Source organism: Mustelus asterias, chromosome 26, assembly GCF_964213995.1.
Source record: "Mustelus asterias chromosome 26, sMusAst1.hap1.1, whole genome shotgun sequence".
NCBI classification, from domain to species: Eukaryota; Metazoa; Chordata; class Chondrichthyes; order Carcharhiniformes; family Triakidae; genus Mustelus; species Mustelus asterias.
In genome coordinates, this window is record NC_135826.1 from 5,107,093 (window position 1) to 5,128,769 (window position 21,677).

Here is a 21,677-nt window from a genome sequence, read left to right on the forward strand (position 1 = left end):
CCTTACACAAGAAATACCAGTTCTGTCTAATCTTCATTGCAGTGTGGCTGCTCTGTGGCTTTTCGATCTTGTATTTGAGAATGTGTGCGTCAAACCTGATGTGCACTGTGACCCTGAAATCCCTTTTAGCTGAATGATCCCAAGGTTTTAGACAGAAGTTCTTTTCCCCAGCAACACTGGAGGGAATTCTGAGGGCTGACTAAAAATGGCAGTCTTTTGTATTAATGCCAAGTTGCTTTCTAACACTTGTACCCTACAGTGAGGAATAGAATTAATAATTTCGCTCGGTGGCATAAATTAAACAGTGATTCCCTGAACAGATAACCTTTCATACTTGAGGCAGCTAACAGTACATTAGCAGCCAAATTTGTTGATGTAATTTCTTTGATTAATTAGTCTTTAGGAATGCAAGTTATTCTGATTTTAGTGTAGGTTGAATAGGGCGAAAGGATTATTTTAGAACTCTAAAAAGATTCAAAAAGCCACAAACCTTCAAAAATTCCATTATGTTCATGGAGCAGGAGCAGGCTATTTGGCACCCTGAGCCTGTTCCACCATTCAATAAGATCATGGCTGATGTTGTTATAACCTCAATTCCATATTCTCACTTAACTCCACTAATTTTTCACCCCCTTGCTTAAGAATCTATCTAGCTCTGCCTTAAAAATAACGACTGAAGTGTTTGTTCAGTATCCTGTAGTTATTAATTTGACTATGAAGCCAGCAGGTTAGAAATTTTGGTGTCTCAAATCTAAACTGGCTATACTGTATTCCAGCTGCAATGCCAATTTGGCACTAACTCGTACAGGTATTTTAACTGACCATTGGCTTATCTTGTATGACTTGTCAAAATGTCTCATAGCATTCATGTAATATGTGAAAATATAGCAGACATGTTGCACTTCCAAATTCCCACCTACAACAGTGCGATGTATGATCTTGATGTTGGTTCAGGGAGGGATGTTCAGGAAACTGGGAGAACCTCCTGATTCGAATTGTCTCATTAACACATGAACTTAACCAACGTAATGTTTTCTCTGGTGATCTTCTCAAAGATGCACTGGAATGTGACCTTGGGTCACGTGTTCAAACACAGAAGTGGACTCTCTCAGACTTCAAGCTCAGAGACAGAGTCTGGAAACTGAACCAAGTTGATATTTTGGGAACTGTTTCAAATAAATATGGCAGCATGCAATTCAAATGTCTCCAATCACAGCACTTGCACAATTTTATACATGCTTTGTCCTATGCAAACTTAGATCTCAAAAATAATTTGTAGTGTTTTTCTGTTTTTGATTCTAGAATTGTATCTCAATAATTGATGACTCTGGCATTGCAAGATTTTATTTTGAACAATGAAAATAATAATTTGCATGATTATTTTCCACAGGGATTTCTTAGCATGTTAATAAACAATTTCCTGTTCTGCCATTATAATTAACTTTTAGTTCTGCCAATATTTTATATTCTATACTTTTGGGACCATGGTAAGACTACTGGTCTTCATAATAGCTCACTCATTTCCTTAAGATGTGTATGTCTTCGTGTGTCTTTTCGGCCTCTTGTTCACAGCCCATCTTGAGACTTTTCTTTGAAAGTGTATTTTAGGTACCCTGCACTTACATTCTGATAAATGATTTATCCTGTCCCTGAATTAGTGTACATTAGTCAGTCCCCTGTGGCATTAAATGTGGGGCATCAAGACCAAGAATTATCTTTAAATAAGGTGGGGTTAGAGGTCATGAGGATAATTGGGTCCAGGATGTGAAAATGTAATTTAGTTTCCATTTAAAATTATGATTGTTTTTGTGATCCTTTAATAATATAGTGCTTAATGCTACACTGCTTCTGTAAACTTGTCATGCCCTCCTTCCAGAAACAAAAACCTTCCTGGGAATATAAAATATTTTAGCTAGAATGTCTGCAACCTCTTAATTGACCTGGTGTGATCTCAACTGAGGGTCACGAAACAGCAGTTAGATTTTGTAACTTTAATGAGAAAAATAATGCATTGCTTTACATGGTATAACATTATTCTTATACATTTTTATGTTCGTGTGCGATATACTGAGTATTGCCAGTCTGTTGAAAAGTGTGGGGGTATCACTGAGTGACATGTGGCTGTAGGTGGCATTTCAGTCCCGCATCTGACTCATAGTCCAGTGGAGAGGAAACTGCTTCAGAGACTTGAGTGCAGACATCCCAGTGCTGTACTCTGTGTGTGCTGCACTGCCAAGGATGTTATATTTCAGATGACGCATTAAACCAAAGCTCCTTCTTCCCTCATGTGTGAATATAAATGATCCCATGGCATTTTTAAGAAGAACATGGGAGTTCATCCTGGTATCCTAGTCAATATTTAACTTTCAATCAAAATTACTAAAACAGATTATCTGGTCATTATTTTCAATGCAGGATCTTATTGTGTGTAAATTGGCTGCACATTACCCACATTACACCAGTGATTACATTTCAGAATACTTAATTGGCAGTAAAGTGCTTTGTTCTGAAATCATGCAAGCCACAGTGTGAATGCAATGTCTTCCTTTAGCCTCTCCACTTTTTCTTTTTCTTTCTCAACTTTCTCCTCATGTTTTTTTCCTCCTCTTCCCCATTAAATATGAAGCTGATTTAATATTTGTGTTTGGTTAATGGTTCAATACAGACTTCTATTTTCAACAGAGACTTCCATCTTTAATGAAGGAAATGTGCCACAGCGCGTTAAAAAGGGGAGAAAAAGATGAAAGGAAATAGTGGCTAGTGTTTTTTGTGTCCTCTAATTATCTGTTTAACTTGTTTGTGCGTGCTCCTGTATTCATTCCAGTCAACCCTTTGCTCTTTCTCCCTACGTGATCTGCATTGGTCATTTTTAATTCCTTAATCTATTTTTCACAGTGTAATACTGAATCAGTGGTGGAGAAATTATCTGGTCACAAGCTCTAGTCCGGAATAATCACCTTCCCATAAGGTGCTGCATGCCCAGAGAGACTGGGAAAGAGAAGAAAAGTTTTTTTAAAAAAAAAATGCACTCCCATACTTTTCTTTAGGTGGTAGTCTGGGGATTGAAACGTGGTTGTGACCTTTAGCTGATTACCAGGCCTACCCTTTTAAAACTAATGCTCAAGGGCTTCCTGCAGGAAATAATCTAAACAGAGTATCATGGGATAGAGGTGAGACTAATTACTGTTGCTGTTTCAAATTGCTGCAACCTGCTTGTGGGGTGGACAAATCATTGTTATAATCTTGGCAAAAAAATGTATAATTAAAAAATGGTGAGTTGTTTCATCACACTTCAGATTAATTCTTGATAATATTATAGATAATACAGGAAAAATTAAAATAAATCTTTGACATGCTATTGATAAGAGACACGATGTGCAAAATCACAGGGGACTTAATTTAAGAACACCATGTAGCTTGTGGCCGATTGTCAGTTTCTTTATCTTCTGCAACGCGACGTTTCATAAGCTGTGTTGCAGTTTGATGCAAAGCTGCAAGTTTAGATTACTATTAGTGAAATTTATATCAATCTGAATTTGGTGGCCTATTCTAAAATTTACATTTAACCCGGATCCTGGCTCCAAACTTAATTTACTGAACATAGACATAGAACACAGTACAGCATAGAACAGGTCCTTCGGCCCACGATGTTGTGCCGAGCTTTATCTGAAACCAAGATCAAGCTATCCCACTCCTTATCATCCTGGTGTGCTCCATGTGCCTATCCAATAACCGCTTAAATGTTCCTAAAGTGTCTGACTCCACTATCACTGCAGGCAGTCCATTCCACACCCCAACCACTCTCTGCGTAAAGAACCTACCTCTGATATCCTTCCTATATCTCCCACCACGAACCCTATAGTTATGCCCCCTTGTAATAGCTCCATCCACCCGAGGAAATAGTCTTTGAACGTTCACTCTATCTATCCCCTTCATCATTTTATAAACCTCTATTAAGTCTCCCCTCAGCCTCCTCCGCTCCAGAGAGAACAGCCCTAGCTCCCTCAACCTTTCCTCATAAGACCTACCCTCCAAACCAGGCAGCATCCTGTTAAATCTCCTCTGCACTCTTTCCAGCGCTTCCACATCCTTCTTATAGTGAGGTGACCAGAACTGCACACAATATTCCAAATGTGGTCTCACCAAGGTCCTGTACAGTTGCAGCATAACCCCACAGCTCTTAAACTCCAACCCCCTGTTCATAAAAGCTAACACACTATAGGCCTTCTTCACAGCTCTATCCACTTGAGTGGCAACCTTTAGAGGTCTGTGGATATGGACCTCAAGATCTCTCTGTTCCTCCACAGTCTTCAGAACCCTACCTTTGACCCTGTAATCCACATTTAAATTAGTCCTACCAAAATGAATCACCTCACATTTGTCAGGGTTAAACTCCATTTGCCATTTTTCAGCCCAGCTTTGCATTCTATCTATGTCTCTTTGCAGCCTACAACAGCCCTCCACCTCATCCACTACTCCACCAATCTTGGTGTCATCAGCAAATTTACTGATCCACCCTTCAGCCCCCTCCTCTAAGTCATTAATAAAAATCACAAAGAGCAGAGGACCCAGCACTGATCCCTGTGGCACTCCGCTAGCAACCTGCCTCCAATCCGAAAATTTTCCATCCACCACCACCCTCTGTCTTCGATCAGACAGCCAGTTACCTATCCAATCGGCCAACTTTCTCTCTATCCCACACCTCCTCGCTTTCATCATAAGCCGACCATGGGGGACCTTATCAAACGCCTTACTAAAATCCATGTATATGACATCAACTGCCCTACCTTCATCAACACACTTAGTTACCTCCTTAAAAAATTCTATCAAATTTGTGAGGCACGGCTTGCCCTTCACGAATCCGTGCTGACTATCCTGGATTAATCCGCATCTTTCTAAATGGTCGTAAATCCCATCTCTAAGGACCTTTTCCATCAATTTACCAACCACCGAAGTAAGACTAACCGGTCTATAATTACCAGAGTCATTTCTATTCCCTTTCTTAAACAGAGGAACAACATTTGCCATTCTCCAGTCCTCTGGCACCATCCCCGTGGACAGCGAGGACCCAAAGATCAAAGCCAAAGGCTCTGCAATTCATCCCTTGCCTCCCAAAGAATCCTAGTATATATTTCATCAGGCCCAGGGGACTTATCGACCTTCAGTTTATTCAAAACTGCCAGGACATCCTCCCTCCGAACATCTATTTCCTCCAGCCTATTAGCCTGTAACACCTTCTCTTCCTCAAAAACATGGCCCCTCTCCTTGGTGAACACTGAAGAAAAGTATTCATTCATCACCTCTCCTATCTCTACTGACTCCATACACAAGTTCCCACTACTGTCCTTGACCGGCCCTAACCTCACCCTGGTCATTCTTTTATTCCTCACATAAGAGTAAAAAGCCTTGGGGTTTTCCTTGATCTGACCCGCCAAGGACTTTACATGTCCCCTCCTAGCTCTCCTAAGCCCCTTTTTCAGCTATTTTAATTTACTGCAGGCTTACCTTTTCTCTACTGAGCTGTCCTGTGTCATTTTTGTGGATCTTTTTTCTCAAATGTTCCGTAAGGAATCCAAACGAAAAAGCACCAAATATCCCTTTCAATATTGTTGAGGTACACCCATTTGTGCCATATTGCTCCAATTTGTGTTGCGGAATGTGTTCATTAATGCAGTGGATTGCAACAGTTTCAGATAAGAATGGGTACTCCAAAATAGCAGATGTAAATGCAGTAGTTTCTGAAATGTGGTTGTCCAAATAAAGGTGTTGGCTGAAAATCGGACATTTTAAAATGTATAGTAAAATTTAAAAAAACTTGTCTGGACATTTCAGCTGGACGCTGCATTGGCATGGTGTGGAACCTAACTGGTTACCCTCTTCTGCTCGAGTCCCAGTCCGTTCCTGTGTTCCAAGTCGCCCTTGACCACACCCAACCAGGCTTGACTCAAACTGCCCACAACCCAATCTGGCAAAGTCTGAAATCCGACAAGGCCTCAGTCCTGAATTTGCTGGTTTTGAGACACTGCCCGTATAATGTAACTACACTTGGTCAAAGTACAATGCTGGCTGTGCAGGGTGATGGAGATGTCCACCTGCCCATGTCCACATGACATCCCTGATGCTGTTGATTTGCCCTGTTTAACTTTGACGCTAGTGAGACTTAGAAGGAGCAAAAGAGGAATTTTGCCATTCTGGCTAAAGGCATATCAAATCATTGTCCGCGGTGTTCTTGCCAATGGCAAAAAACCCTGTCATCTAAAGATACAAGATAATAGATTGAGGCTGCTGGTTTTACAGGAGAGGAGGAATGTCCAAATCCTGCCACTGGCAAGTGATTTAGTGCTTCAGCTTTTGGGGAGTGGAACTGAAGCAGAACTTTCCTGATCTTGGAAGCTATCACTGTAACTCATAGAATATAAAAGCACTTTGGTAAAGCAATCATTTGGCCATGGGATGTTGCTATTAATTTTGTCCGTCCCACAGAGAGCTTAGACACTTGATGTGTTCTGTCAATCACCAAATTAATATTTTGGTATTTGTCTATTAAAAATGTTATGGAAATTGGCATTTACACTATAAGCTGGGATCATTGGTGTCGATATATAATCATTTTTATGCTGTTTGTCATTAATTATTGTATTACCAAAACTGAAATGTTGAATTAGATAAATGAAAGATTATTTGAGAAGATAATTTTCATTTCTAAAGGATTCCAGTGGACAGTAACGCAAGGAAAACTCAATACAAATATAAAATTTTACCTCCGAGATGGAGGCCATTCAGACCATTACATTTCACCTAGCTCTCTGAAAGTGACATCGACTTACTACCAATTCTATTTCCCATATGCTTTTTAAACTCTTTCAAATATTTTATCCACTTTGCTTTTAAAAATTACTATAGTTAATCTCCTGTTGTAACGTATAAGACAGTCTAGACCATGCACGATATTTAGATCCAGTAGGGTTTAAGGGTGAGGATAACCAGGTGCAGATAGTAAGGGGAATGATACGAGGAAAAGGAAAAGGGAAGAGTGGGAAAACATCAAGGTAGAAGAATAGAAGGGGAGAATGAGAAGAGAGGTGTATCGGGGAATAAGAGGAATACAAGGAGAGAGGAGGACTGGGTAGGGAGGAGTTTTCAGACTGGGAGGAAGGAACCAGGAAGCTAGAGACCTGTCAGATTAGCATCAGTCTGAGGAGGTTACCAGTATCAGGGAAAGTATGATTGGGCACTTGGTCATACTGATCAAAGAGAGTTAGCAAGGTTTGGAAGATAGCAGACAGAGTAGAGACAAAGGAAATGTACTCTTAGCACAGTGTGACTTATGCTGCTCCCCATGGATCTGACCTGGAGCCTCATATTGATGACTTGGTTGAAGGAATGGCGGATTATATTTCCAGGTTTCTAGATGACAGTTAGCACAATAAATTGTGCAGATGGGAACAGGATATTGCAAAGGGATATCAGCAAATTAAATAGGCAAAACTTTGACAGATGAAGTTCAAATGGGGAATTGTGAAGTATTTCACTTTGGATTCAAGAATGACAAATCGGAATATATTCTAAGTGGTGAAATTCTCAGAGTGGTAAAGTTGCAGAGAGATTTAGGTATCCATGCACTCAAATTACTGAAAGCTACTACAGAAGAAGTAAAGTTATCAAAAAGAATAATTGACCTTTATCCCGAGGGGCTAGAGTACAGAGTTGCACAGAACATTGGTCAGACCTCATCTGGAGTACTTGATTTGATTTTGGACACTGCACTGCAGAAAAGGAGTATTGACCATGCAAGGAGTACAATGAAGATGCACATAAATTGTGAGGACGCTTTGCTGATACTTGGTTTGCATATACTTACACATGGTGGCGAAACTGAAACACTTCCTTCCTGAAGGTCTGAGGATGCTGGGTTAATTGAAATTTTCAAGGCTGAGATCAACAAAATGTTGTTCGGTAGGGGTAACAGAGCAAAGTAGGGTACATGTAATTAAAACATAGACCAGCCATGTTCTGCTTGAATGGGGGAACAGACTGGTGGGCTGAATGGTCTCACCCTGTTCCTACAGGTGTAGGCTTCCCTGCCGATAGTTTTAAGCAATGTTGTTTTTACTGAAAATACATTTCTAATAACAGTCATGCAGCGTCGTAAATGAGTAGCACCTACCTCCAGTGGGCCCAAGGCCCAACAGAAGGAGTGCTATTACCTTGAGGTACAAATGTTTTTGGAAGCAGCTATATTTTCTGACTTTTGCTTCAACTTGTACAGGGCAAAAAAACAATTGCGTGTTCCCCAGTCTACATGGGATATCCCAACTACTGAAAAATGCATAGAACCATAGAAAATTACAGCTCAGAAACAGGCCTTTTGGCCCTTCTTGTCTGTGCCGAACCATTTTTTTGCCTAGTCCCACTGACCTGCACTTGGACCATATCCCTCCACACCCCTCTCATCCATGAACCCGTCCAAGTTTTTCTTAAATGTTAAAAGTGACCCCGCATTTATCACTTTATCCGGCAGCTCATTCCACACTCCCACCACTCTCTGCGTGAAGAAGCCCCCCCTAATATTCCCTTTAAACTTTTCTCCTTTCACCCTCAACCCATGCCCTCTGCTTTTTTCTCCCCTAGCCTCAGTGGAAAAAGCCTGCTTGCATTCACTCTATCTATACCCATCAAAATCTTATACACCTCTATCAAATCTCCCCTCAATCTTCTACACTCCAGGGAATAAAGTCCCAACCTATTCAATCTCTCTCTGTAACTCAGCTTCTCAAGTCCCGGCAACATCCTTGTGAACCTTCTCTGCACTCTTTCAACCTTATTTACATCCTCCCTGTAACTAGGTGACCAAAACTGTACACAATACTCCAAATTCGGCCTCACCAATGCCTTATTATAACCTTACCATAACACTCCAACTTTTATACTCGATACTTCGATTTATAAAGGCCAATGTACCAAAGGCACTCTTTACGACCCTATCCACCTGTGACGTCACTTTTAGGCCAGAAGCGATTAAGAGTGAGAGTTTGCAAGCATGAATATACTGCTGTTGAATTTAGTGCATTATAAAAAACAGCCAAGCTCTGAAGTAATGCTGCAGGATCAAATCTGAAGATCATTCCAGAATATGAATGCAATATGATATTTCTGCTTTAGTTGTTTTGAGAAATTCTAGCTGATTTCCAGCTGTTTATTGTAACAATCCAGTAATCTAGTTCTTTGGTTGAGGATTAGATCTTCCCCTCTCCATCTTTTCTATTTCCCTTATTCTCGGATCATTGGAAACATTGATACCAAATTATTCCATTAATCTTGTCTTTGTTTCTCTTCCTCCACCTCCTCACTGACCGACGAAGCTTTGGGAACTATCCTGCGGGGAACTCCTGATGTCTGTGTTGTTTGATGTTGGAATCATGTCTGTGACCCTCGATCCTTGTGAATATTATCTGTTCTGTGGAGGAAACGATGGATCCATATTTCAGGTTAACCTGTTTATTGAGGTGAGTGGGACCTATTTACTTGTTACATGCTGGAACCCAAAAGTCTTTAACAACTTTCATAGCAGAAGTGTAGTGTTGTATATAAAGTTCCAAGTTCCTCCCAGCATCAACAGAATGTCTTCTCCTTGCACCTTCAGGGTAAATCTTCCAGTGTCCTTTAAGGAAAATTCTTTCACATAATCTTCTAAGCATAATGGACTGGACTTCAAATAGCAGGGTCTTATCTGGTGACTCCTTAGTCTTTATCTCTGAAAGCCTCGTCTCTACAATTGACATATAGGCCGGAATTTTCTGGTTGTTCATGCCGGCGGGATCTTCTGGTCCTGTTGATGGTGCATCCCAGCTGTGTGTTTCCTGGCAGTATGGGGCGCAGTCAATAGAAAATCCCATTGACGCAGCGGGACCTGAAGATCATGCAACTGGCAAATGGTGCGTGCCATCTGCTGCGAAAAACATGCTAACGGAAGGCCAGAAAATCCCCCTCCATACAATGCCGCTTGAATCCTTATTTGCATATGTATGCACATGTGCATGTACACAAACATATGCACACACACACACACACTCCAGCAGAGGCCACTGGACAGCAATCTGGATTGCAGACTCTGTCTGGTTGTTGTCTTAGACTAAGTTTTGGAACATTCCAATCAATGTCCTGACTGGAATCAGTTAACTCAGAACTGAGCAATGACACGGATTTAACATGTGACCGCTGGGTGAACTTGCTGGTTGCACAGCTTGATGTTCAGGACTGGAACAAACCATAAAGGAGAATTTGTGCAGAATGAAAATTTAAAGGCAGTTTTTATTTTTGTGTTGAATTTGTAGCACAAATAAATAAATGGATTCAAAATTGGCTCAGTTGTAGGAGACAGAGGGTGATGACAGAAGGCTGCTTTAGTGACTGGAAACCAGTGTCCACTGGCGTACCACAGGAATCTGTGCTGAGTCCTCTATTAATTCTCATTTACATAAACTACATTGATGACTATGTGGGGGTTAGAATTAGTAAGTTTGCAGATGACACAAAGATCGACCGAATGGTTAACAGTGAGACGGAGTGTCTTGGGCTACAAGAAGATATAGACAGAATGGTCAAATGGGCAGATAATTGGCAGATAGAATTTTACCCTGGAAAGTATGAGGTGATGCACTTTGGAAGAAGCAATTTGACAAGGAATTACCCAATGAACAGTAGGACAATATGAAGTTCTGTGGAACAAAGGGACCTTGGCGTGTTTATCCACAGATCTCTGAAGGCAGAAGGGCATCTTAGTAGGGTGGTGAAAAAGGCATATGGGACACTTGCCTTTATCAATCGAGGCATAGATTACAAAAGCAGGGAATTCATGTTGGAGTTGTATAGAACTTTGGTGAGGCCACAGCTGGTGTACTGTGTGCAGTTCTGGTCGCCACATTATCGGAAAGATGTGATTGCACTGGAGGGGGTGCAGAGGAGATTCACCAGGATGCTGCCTGGGATGAAACATTTAAGTTATGAGCGGTTGGGTAGGCTTGGGTTGTTTTCATTGGAGCAGAGAAAACTGAGGGGCAACCTGATCAAAGTGTACAAGATTATGAGGGACATGGACAGAGTGGATAAGGAGCAGCTGTTCCCCTTAGTTGAAGGGTCAGTCACAAGGGGACACAAATTCAATACGAGGGACAGGAGGTTTAGAGGGGATGTGAGGAAAACCTTTTTACCCAGAGGGTGGTGACGGTCTGGAATGCACTACCTGGGAGGTTGGTAGAGGTGGGTTGCCTCACATCCTTTAAAAAATACCTAGATGAGCACATGGCACATCATAACATTCTAGGCTATGGGCCATGTGCTGGCAAGTGGGATTAGGTGGGAGGTCAGTTGTTTCTCCCGTGTTGGTGCAGACTCGATGGGCCGAAGGGCTTCTTCACTGTATGATTCTATGATCTCTAACAAATTCTTCAAACAAAATCTGTTTCACCATTACTCTTGTGGTTTACACAAAAACAGTCCTTTTCCTTGGCTAGACATCTTCCCCAACAGATCTTGAGATCTGTGCACAGCAAAACCAGCTGCCTCCCCCTTTGTCTCCAACTGTTAAAACTTGCACCTTACTTTCATTCTCTTTTAACCTGAGCCTCTGTCCCCGTGTCAACCACGTCACATAGGCATGTCTCTGGCAAGATTTCAGCATGACTATCATTCCCCTTTCCAGGACATTATGCCTTATTCTAAATTTAGAGACATTTAAAACATAATTATCTTATAAAGTCTCTTATTTGTCCAGATGTCTGAGGTGACCATTAGTGACTACAGCAGATATTTTGTCATATTTTGCCATCAATACAAAGATCTTAAATGTGTGAGAATTGCAGTTTAGAGGTCTATGATAGTTTTGGTCAGATTTTTTTCACCACTGTAGCTGTACCATAGGTTTGCAAGGGACATGAATATCTCACCCAAGTGGCCATCCTTTGTGTGTGAACTTGGACAACACCAGCTTTTTATAGGGTATGTGGATCATAGGCCCCCACCCCAAACCTTTTTTCCGTTTGGGGAGACCAAGCTGTACAAAATTATGAGGGACATAGATAAGGTAGATAGGAAGAAACTTTTCCCCATAGTAGAGGGGTCGGTAACCAGGAGGCATAGATTTAAGGTAAGGGACAGGAGATTTAGAGGGGATTTGAAGAAGAATTTTTCACCCAGTGGGTGGTGGGAATCTGAAACTCGCTGCCTGAAAGGGAGGTAATAGCTGGAACCCTCGCAACATTTAAGAAGCATTTAGATGAGCACATGAAGCACCATAGCATACAGTGCAATAGATCAAGTGCTGGAAAATGGGATTAGGATAGATTGGCAGTTGATGGTCAATGCAGACATGATGGGCTGAAGGGTCTCTTTCTGTGCTGTAAAACTCTGACTCTAAAAGCCAAGATGTTTCCACTTGCGAGGAGTCTAAAACCAGGGCCATAAATATAATGTTGTCATTAGCCAATCAAAAAGGAATGCAAGAGAAGCTGCTTTACTCAGGGAACGGTTATAATGAGGAATTTGCTGCACTAGGAGCAGTTGAGGTGGCATTAAAGGGGAATCTAGATAAACACTAAGGCAGAAAGGAATAGCAGATATACTGATTGGGTTAGGTGAAGTAGGATGGGGGGGATGTGCTTGTGTGGAGCATGGACACTGGCATAAACTGAATGATATGTAAATTTCAATAATTGCTGGATGCTGATTAAGAGCAAGAACTCCAGATTTTATTCTCTCCAAATCATTTCCCAAACTTGGGTGGAGTGAGGGCAATTGGAATGGCTGTGCTCCTCGACTGGGATCACCTAACTGCACAAATTGGGAATTACTCTGGTTCGTTCTGGCCTGTTTGAGTAAGTTCTATTATGGGCAGTGCAATTATTCATTGAGTCACCAAGGAGTTGAGTAATTGAATCCATTGATTGTCACTGCAATTACACAAGTCTTGAAGATAAGTAAAATCATTTTGTGGAGCATCAGTTTATTGTATATTCAGACTTCTGGACAGCTGTGCTCCATACTCTTCCCATTGCAACTTAATCATTTGTGATCAAATTGATATTTTGTGCGTAATAAAATGCTTGTTTCTTGTGTAGGAGATGGCAGGAAAAGCTTGTACATATGTTTAACCTAAAGAAGATGGGGTAGAAAGGACACTTGATTGCAGTTGCACACCCTTGACAAGATACAAGAAGACTTGTATGCTTAATGTCAGATTATATATTTTGTGCTGGTCCTTGATTTCTAAGCTATGGACAGTTGTCCAGCATTACTTTGTAAATTTGAATTAGGGCATTTCTTAAAGAAGAAATTCAAATGCGACTGTTAAGTTCAGTCTATTTTCTGTTGTAAATGGGGAAGGTCTTGCAGAACCAGGAACATTGTCATCCATCGAGGCTCAAGATTTAAGACTTGATAAATCTGCCACTTTTAACCTTGCTCACTGCCAGCCGCTCACTGCCAGCCACCCACTGCAACTGCTGCTTTAAATGTTTGGATGAATGATCTATTTCTCTTCTCAGTGTGGTTACCTGTCAAACTGTACACATGGCATCAGAGCGAAACAGAGCAGAGAAGCATGCAGATTGTAAAAGATACCCCTTTGTTGATAGCCCAAGTTCGTTTACTAATGTACAAGAGATCAAAATTGTGAAGATAAATTGGTAGATCAAGTGCAAATTAGTATAATCCAACCTGGCAGGTAATTTTGATCAACAAATCTCTTCAGGATGTGTTTCAATTTCAGATACACATGAAAAGAAATTTCTTCAGGTGTATAAAGAGCTTCTAACTGGAAGCCTCAATACTGTGACATGGCTTTAGGCAGGCATTAGAGTTACTATTTCTATTTGTTGGAACATGCAAATATTGCCTTTTGAAAAGCAATCAACTGTACATTGATGTGATTAAGAGAAAAAGAAACAGAATGGTCTGAAATTTATTCTGCGCGAGAAGTGAAGAAAGGTACATGGGGGGAGAAAACACTCTTCTGTATCTGCTGATCATGCTGTGTTAATATTTCAAAACACTTCACACAATGAATTACTTTGGTACAGTGTCTGTTGGCATGAAAGCAAACTGCAGCAATTCTGTGCCAACAATACTCAACATGCAGCAACTGAAACAAAATTACCAGTTGATCTGTTTTCAGTAGTATTGAACACAGAACTTCCTGCTCCTTAAATATTGACAGCACCTTTCCTGTCCACATCAGCAGTTCTGTGTCCCATCTGAAGGATCGCACCTCTGACATTGGAACATTGACATTATACGGGTACCTTCCGCCTGATCTGCTGTTGAGGACTTGTTTTGGATTGTGCTTTGCCTGGTTCCTCCCCTCTGACTTTACCGTCAGAAGTGACCTTGCCAGGTGACCTCCCGACAGCATCACTCTTGGGATCAACGCAATGCTCACACCACAGCAAGGCAGCATTCCTGACGTCACTTGTGGAACTTCAGTATGCAGATAACAACACCATCTCCACTCTCTCAGAAGAGAATCCCCAGGCCGTGCTTGCCACCTTCGCGGAAGCATATCGTAGAACCGGTCTCGACCTCAAGAAGACTCAAGTCCTTTACCAACCCCCCCCAGGCAAGATCCAATTTCTCCCTCCATCAAGATCAATGGAGCTCCAGAGGAGCTTCACAAGAATGATCCCTGGAATGAAGAGCTTATCATATGAGGAACGGTTGAGGACTCTGGGTCTGTATTCGTTGGAGTTTGGAAGGATGAGGAGGGATCTTATTGAAACTTCCAGGATACTGCGAGGCCTGGATAGAGTGGATGTGGAGAGAATGTTTCCACCAGTAGGAAAAACTAGAACCAGAGGGCACAACCTCATGGGACAATCCTTTAAAACAGAGATGAGGAGGAATTTCTTCAGCCAGAGAGTGGTGGATCTGTGGAACTCTTTGCCGCAGAAGGCTGTGGAGGCCAGATCCTTGAGTGTCTTTAAGGCAGAGACAGATGGGTTCTTGATTAATAAGGGGATCAGGGGTTATGGGGAAAAGGCAGGAGAATGGGGATGAGAAAAATATCAGCCATGATTGAATGGCAGAGCAGACTCAATGGGTCGAGTGGCCTAATTCTAAACCTATGTCTTATGGTAACCCTCCCAAATGTGGGACAATTCACCTACCCAGGGAGCCACCTGTCATCAAGGCTGACATTGACATGGAGATCCAACATCGTATCCAATCCGCTAATTCAGCCTTCAGCCTAACGATACGAGTCTTCAATGACCGCAACACCTGTGCTGATACTAAGTTCCTCATATACAAGACCGTTGTCCTCCGAACTCTTCTATATGGCTCAGAAACCTGGACTATATACAAATGCCATCTCAAGACCCTGGAGAGGTATCATCGACGCTGTCTGAGACAGATTCTCAGCATCAGCTGGGAGGACAGACGTACTAACATCAGCATCCTTGAAAAAGCCAAGAGCACCAGCATCGAGGCCATGATCATCCAAAACCAACTTCCCTAGGCTGGGTAAATAATTAGGATGCCAGATTCCCAACTGTCAAAGCAAATCATCTTCACCTAGCTCAAGGAAGGCACTTGAACAAGAGGATGAAAAAGGAAGTGCTTCAAAGACAAGCTAAAAACTTACTTCCAGAAATTATACATAGATGTCAATGCATGGGAGACCTTTGCTCAGAAGAAACATACCTGGAGGAATCTCCTGATTGAAGGGACACAGCTCTTCAAGAACACCCAACAGCAAGAGTAGGTCTCGACACACAGCCTGAGAAAGCCAGCGATCTAGAGTCCAAGGACCAATTCCACCTCCTGGAAACACCTACCAAGTATGTGGTCAGAGATATGGCTGTAGGATTGGGCCCCTCAGCCATCTAAGGACCCACAGAACCCATGACCAGTGACAGAGTTTCTTAGGTAGAGAACCATGCTCTTTAGTGAGTGACCACCGAAGATCGGAACATTCCTCCATTCTCCGCTAGACTGCCTGTGCAGATTAAGTGCTCAAGTACTGAAGTGGGTCAGAAATGCTGATAGAGTGCTCATACAATCTTTTTAATTGCACCTTTCAATGAAAATATAAGCACTTTGATTAATTAATATATTTTAATCATGCTGCATAAATGTTAAGATTGCATGTTTTCGTATCGTGTTTCTTATGTAGAGAGTTCTTCTAGCAGTGAAAAGTCTGCACTATATTGAATCTGGTAGGAAAATAACGGTTTGAAACATTTTATAGAATCACAGAATGGTTACAGAAGGAGGCTATTTGACCTGTCAAGCTGTGCCACCTCTGTACAAGAACAATTTATCTGGCTGCACTCCCATGGAGCCCAGCAAATTTATTTCCGTTGTCACCTTAGATTCTTTTGACAGTGATTTTAAATCTGGGTTCTCAAACCTTCCACCAATGTCAACAGTTTATACTCGATCTAGATCTCATGATTTTGAACATCTTTATCATATCTCCCCTCAATCTTCTCTAAGGAAAACAGTCCTACCTTCATAGAATCCCTGCAGAGCAGAAGGAGGCCATTCAGCCCATCGAGTCTGCACCGACCACAATCCCACCCAGGCCCACTTCCTGTAACCCCACATATTCACCCTGCCAATCCCCCTGACACTAGGGTCACTTTAGCATGGCCAATCAACCTAACCCACATATCTTTGGACTGTGGGAGGAAATCGGAGCACCTGGGGGAAACCCATGCAGACACGGGGAGAATGTGCAAACTCCACACAGACAGTGACTTGAGGCTGGAATTGAACCCGGGTCCCTGGCGTGTGAGGTAGCCGTGCTAACCACTGTTCTACCGTGTCCGCCCCTTCAGCATCTCTGATCTATTCGTGTAACTGCGGTCCCTCATCCCTGGAACCATTGTTGTCATTTTGTTCTGCACCTTTTCAACATCCTCACATCCTTCCTAAAGTGTAGTGTCTAGAATGCTATTCCAGGTGAGGCTGAAACAAAGTGTTACAAATCTTGTTTGTAACGTCCTTGCTTTTATGTTTTGTGCTGTTATAAAGCCCAAGATCCCAAATGTCTTAACCATTTTCTGAACCTGCCTTGTCACCTTTAACAACTTGTGCACATGTATCCCCAGGTCTCTGTTCCTAATCTCCCTTTAGAATTGTATATTTTGGCATGTATTACCTCATCTTGCACTGTGGGACCTTATCAAAAGCCTTATCAAATTCCACATAGACTACATCAAATGCATTACCCTCATTAACCCTGCTTGTTGCCTTCTCAAAAACTTTAATCAGTCAGTCATGACCTTTGCTTAACAAATCAGTGCTGACTATCTTTGAACGGTGTATTTCTAAATAATGATTTATCCTGGCCCATAGAATTTTTACCGATAGTTTTTCAGCATCGAACTTAGGCTGACTGACCCATATTTACTCTGTCTATCCCTTTTTAAACAATGGAACAGCATTAGATGTTCTCCAGTCCTCTGACACTATACCTGAGGGTTGGAAAATGATGGTCAGAGTCTCTCTTTCTTCTCTTGTTTCTCATAACAGCCAGACTTGATGAATTATCCAATTTCAAAGATGTTAAACCCCTTGATACTTCCTGTCTCACTATGCTAATTCCAAATAATTCTCACTTTTCACCCTGATTGCAATGTCTTTATTGTCCCTCTGTTTTGTAAATCAAGATGGAAAGTATCCATTAAGAACCATATAACGTCCTCCACCTCCACACACTGTTTACCCTTATGGTCCGTAATAAGACTCACTCTTTCATTAGTTATCCTGTTGTTCTATACATATTTATAAAATATATCTTTGGGTTTGTCCTGATTTTTACTTGCCAATATTTCTTTCATGCCCTCTGTTTGCTTTCCTAATTTCCTTTTTCATTTCACCCCTACACTTTTCATGCTCTCGATTTTCTGTAGAATCATAAGAATCATGAGGACTAGGAGCAGGCGTTCTTAATTTAGCCCCTCGAACCTACTCTGCTATTTAATATGATCATGGCTGATCTCTCATCCTCAACTCCACTTATCTGCCTGTTCACCATAGCCCTTCAAACCCTTATAACTCGGTCTGTGTTGGTACTAACAAGCCACTCTTGGTAATGGACAATGAAGCCCCCTACCCAGAATACGTTCTGCGCCTTTGCCACCCTCAGTACTCCCTCCAAGTAGTGTTCAACATGGAGGAGTACTGATTCATCAACTGAGGGGGAACTGTACGTGGTAATCAGCAGGAGGTTTCCTTGTCCAAGTTTGACCTGGTGCCATGAGACTTCATGGGGTCCAGAGTCAAGGTTGTGGACTCCCAGGGCAACTCTCTCCTGACTGGATACCACTGTACCACCATCTCTGCTGGGCCTGTCCTGTTGGTGAGACAGGACATACTCTGGAATAGTGATGGTGGTGTCTTGGACATTATCTTTGAGGTATGATTGCGTGAGTATCTCTGTGTTGGGCTGTTGCTTGTCTAGTCTGAGACAGCTCTCTAAATTTTTGCACAAGCCCCCCAGATGGTAGTAAGGGCTGGGTTTGCCTTTGTAATTTCCAGTGCCTAGGTCAATGCCAAGTGGTAGATCCAGTTTCGTCCCTTTGTTTTCTTTGTAGTAGTTAAATACAGCTGAGTGGTTTGCTAAGCTATTTCAGAGGGCATTTAAGAGTTAACCACATTGACTCATTGAAGACTTTTTGCAGTAGACCTAGAAGATCCAAATGAGAAAGGTCTCAAAGGAAGGTAGAGACCGTATTAAGGCTAACTAGCACATCTGTTTATCTGTTAAGCCATTGAGTTTCCAAAAGCACAAACACACTTTTCAATATGCAAAATAAAAACAGGGTGATCGCTACCCTGGCACAGTGGTATCCAGTCAGGAGAGAGTTGCCCTGGGAGTCCACAACCTTGACTCTGGACCCCATGAAGTCTCATGGCACCAGGTCAAACATGGACAAGGAAACCTCCTGCTGATTACCACGTACAGTTCCCCCTCAGTTAATGAATCAGTACTCCTCCATGTTGAACACTACTTGGAGGGAGTACTGAGGGTGGCAAAGGCGCAGAATGTATTCTGGGTAGGGGGCTTCATTGTCCATTACCAAGAGTGGCTCGTTAGTACCAACACAGACTGAGTTATAAGGGTTTGAAGGGCTCTGGTGAACAGGCAGATAAGTGGAGTTGAGGATGAGAGATCAGCCATGATCATTAAATAGTGGAGTAGGTCGAGGGGCTTCAAGGATGTTGAGCCCCCTTTTGAGACCTTTGCACAGTCACCCTGAGCTAACTTTGATCAGGCATCAAATCTACAAGTTTTCATCTCTGGCTGCCTGAGGAATTTCAATTTGAGGTGCTCTTGTCAAATTTCATACCAGTTGCTTTCGGAATTTAATTCACATCCGTGCCTTCATTAGGCTGTTGCTTGGATGCAGATTCACTATTTTGTTCTGCTCATTTCCCTGAAGCAGATTCTTTGCTAGATTTGCTTCTGGTTTTTAAAAATCTGTCAGTATCCCTGTTGGGTTCAGGAAATAATCTGCAATGCAGTCTGATGTTTTCCTCGATTTACTTTCACATTAAATCATAGTGAGGCAGTAAGTGCATGAGATAGTTATGTGCTTAGGTTACAATCAATGTAAAACTGACATATTTTCACTCTGCATTAGAACTCTTTGCAAAGCCAGCTTTGCATTATTTCAAATGCTGCCGATGGAAACAAGCTACTTAATTTAAAGTAGGTGGACATGTGCACAGAACAACTATAACTCACCAATTGTCTTTTACTGGCACATTTTCATGAGTTTGCTGGCCAAGAATTGGGGAACTCCCCATTGTTTAACTAAGTTGGATTTTGGAGTTGTTTATCAACAATGGTGTGGCTTTCAGCGCTGTTCTTTCACTTCTGGAGCCACCATTGGAGTGTAGCCCAGACTGGTGGCTTAAAGCACTTCTCTGCAGGCTATGTGGTCCAAAGTGAAATGAATATTAGACAGCCTTATCTAGTTCCCGCAGTACAAGTCCACTGCACAAAAGTAAGACCATTAAAAAAAAAAAATGCTTTTCAGTAAAACCAGAAATTAAAGCTTCTAAGTTTAACCTATCACACATTAACATGTCATTGAAATTAAGAACAAAAACAGATTTGTTGAAATATTTTCAAAAAGTCTTTGCAAAAAATGAACACAAATTTAAATGAAGAAATCTGAGATGCAGCTAATCCCAAATTAAACATAAAAGTTTGCATTGATCAGGGAAAATTTTGAAACACTGAAAACACACATGAATGGACGATGGGGCTGAAATGTGTGTTTGAAGATATCATCCTGAGGCTAGCTTTAACTGTCGGTCTCCAATCTAATTTCACTCGGCTGATTCATAAGATGGGGGCTTATCTTGCGAGGAAAATTTGGACAAGCTGGGCCTGTGTCCATTGAAGTTTAGAAGATGAGAGACAATCTTGCAGAAAAATATAAGATTCTGTGGGGGCTTAACAGGGTGGATGCTAAAAGGATTTCCCTTGTGGGGAAGACTAGAATTGGGGAACGCCTTTAAAAAAAATAAGGGGTCTCCCATTTAAAGCGGAAATGAGGAGAATTTCTTTCTCTGAGAGTGGTAAGTCTTGTGGAACTGTCTTCCCCAGAGAGTGGTGGAAGCAGGGTCATTGAATATTCTTAAGGTAGGTGTAGATGGATTCTTGATTAACAAGGGAGTCAGTCAAAGACTATCCGATGTAGGCAGGAAAGTGGAGTTGAAGCCACAAAGGTTGTAGTCATATAAACCGTGATCTTATTGAATGGCGGAGCTGATTGGCCTACTTCTGCTCCTAATTCATATGTTTGTATGCACATATGTTCATATGAGAACTACAGTTACCAATCAGATACATGATGCTGCTTGCTGGTTGGGACCCAAGGGAAATTGACTTTCTCTAAAGCCAAGGCAAGAATGGAATGGTGGGGAAGGCAGCACACTTGGGGCCATATTGTTAAGGAGCCACCTTGGCTGTACAAAATCAGGAGCTCAGTAACAGTACTCTTATCTCTGAAGGTTGTGGGATCAGGTCTGTTGGAAGTGTTGCCTTTGGATGAGGTGTGGGATTGAAATATTAGACTTAATGTACCTTCTCAGGTGGATATGATGAACCAGTTGAATGCAACCAACAGACAGCTTCATGGTCACTTTTTACTGCTTATTTATAGATTTTTAAAGAATTAAACTCAAATTCTCAAACTGTTATATTCTGTAGTAGGATTTGAATTTGTGATTGCTGAATTACTCATTAGTAAAGTATGAATTGTAAAGTACAGCCCTTGCTGTCCACTTTGATTTTCTTCTGAAGTGTGCTAATGGGAGTGCAAAGTCCAAGTTTCAGAAAACAATTTCAAGACCAAAACTTTGCTGCTTGAGAAATAGAGCAGAAGCAACTAAGTAAGGTTGCTGATTAAACTTTTAAGCATAACTTACCTCATCTCAAATATTTCACTTTTTCGTATGTTTTGTAATTTGAAAGGACATATGAATTTGTGCATTAACGATATTAAGAAAACCATATCTTCAAAAAATGGATTTTTCTTTTAAAATTAAGAAGGACATTGCATTGTTTGGGCACATGTTTTTTTTTAACTAGAAGGTCATATGTTCTCCTTTTGGACTGGGAACAACAATGCCGTTTCAAAGAAATCACCTGACCAGCACGGAAA

At 41.5% G+C, this 21,677-nt stretch overlaps 1 protein-coding gene across 2 annotated transcripts in view; it reads left to right on the forward strand.

Annotated features, from left to right (window-relative positions):
• Positions 1-21,677, forward strand: part of wdr18 (WD repeat domain 18) — a 195,476-nt gene that overhangs the window by 72,980 nt on the left and 100,819 nt on the right. For both annotated transcript variants that reach the window (XM_078198090.1, XM_078198091.1), the window contains exon 5: positions 9,363-9,506. In XM_078198090.1, coding sequence (XP_078054216.1) covers positions 9,363-9,506 — 144 coding nt within the window. The remainder of the gene's footprint in view (positions 1-9,362; positions 9,507-21,677) is intronic.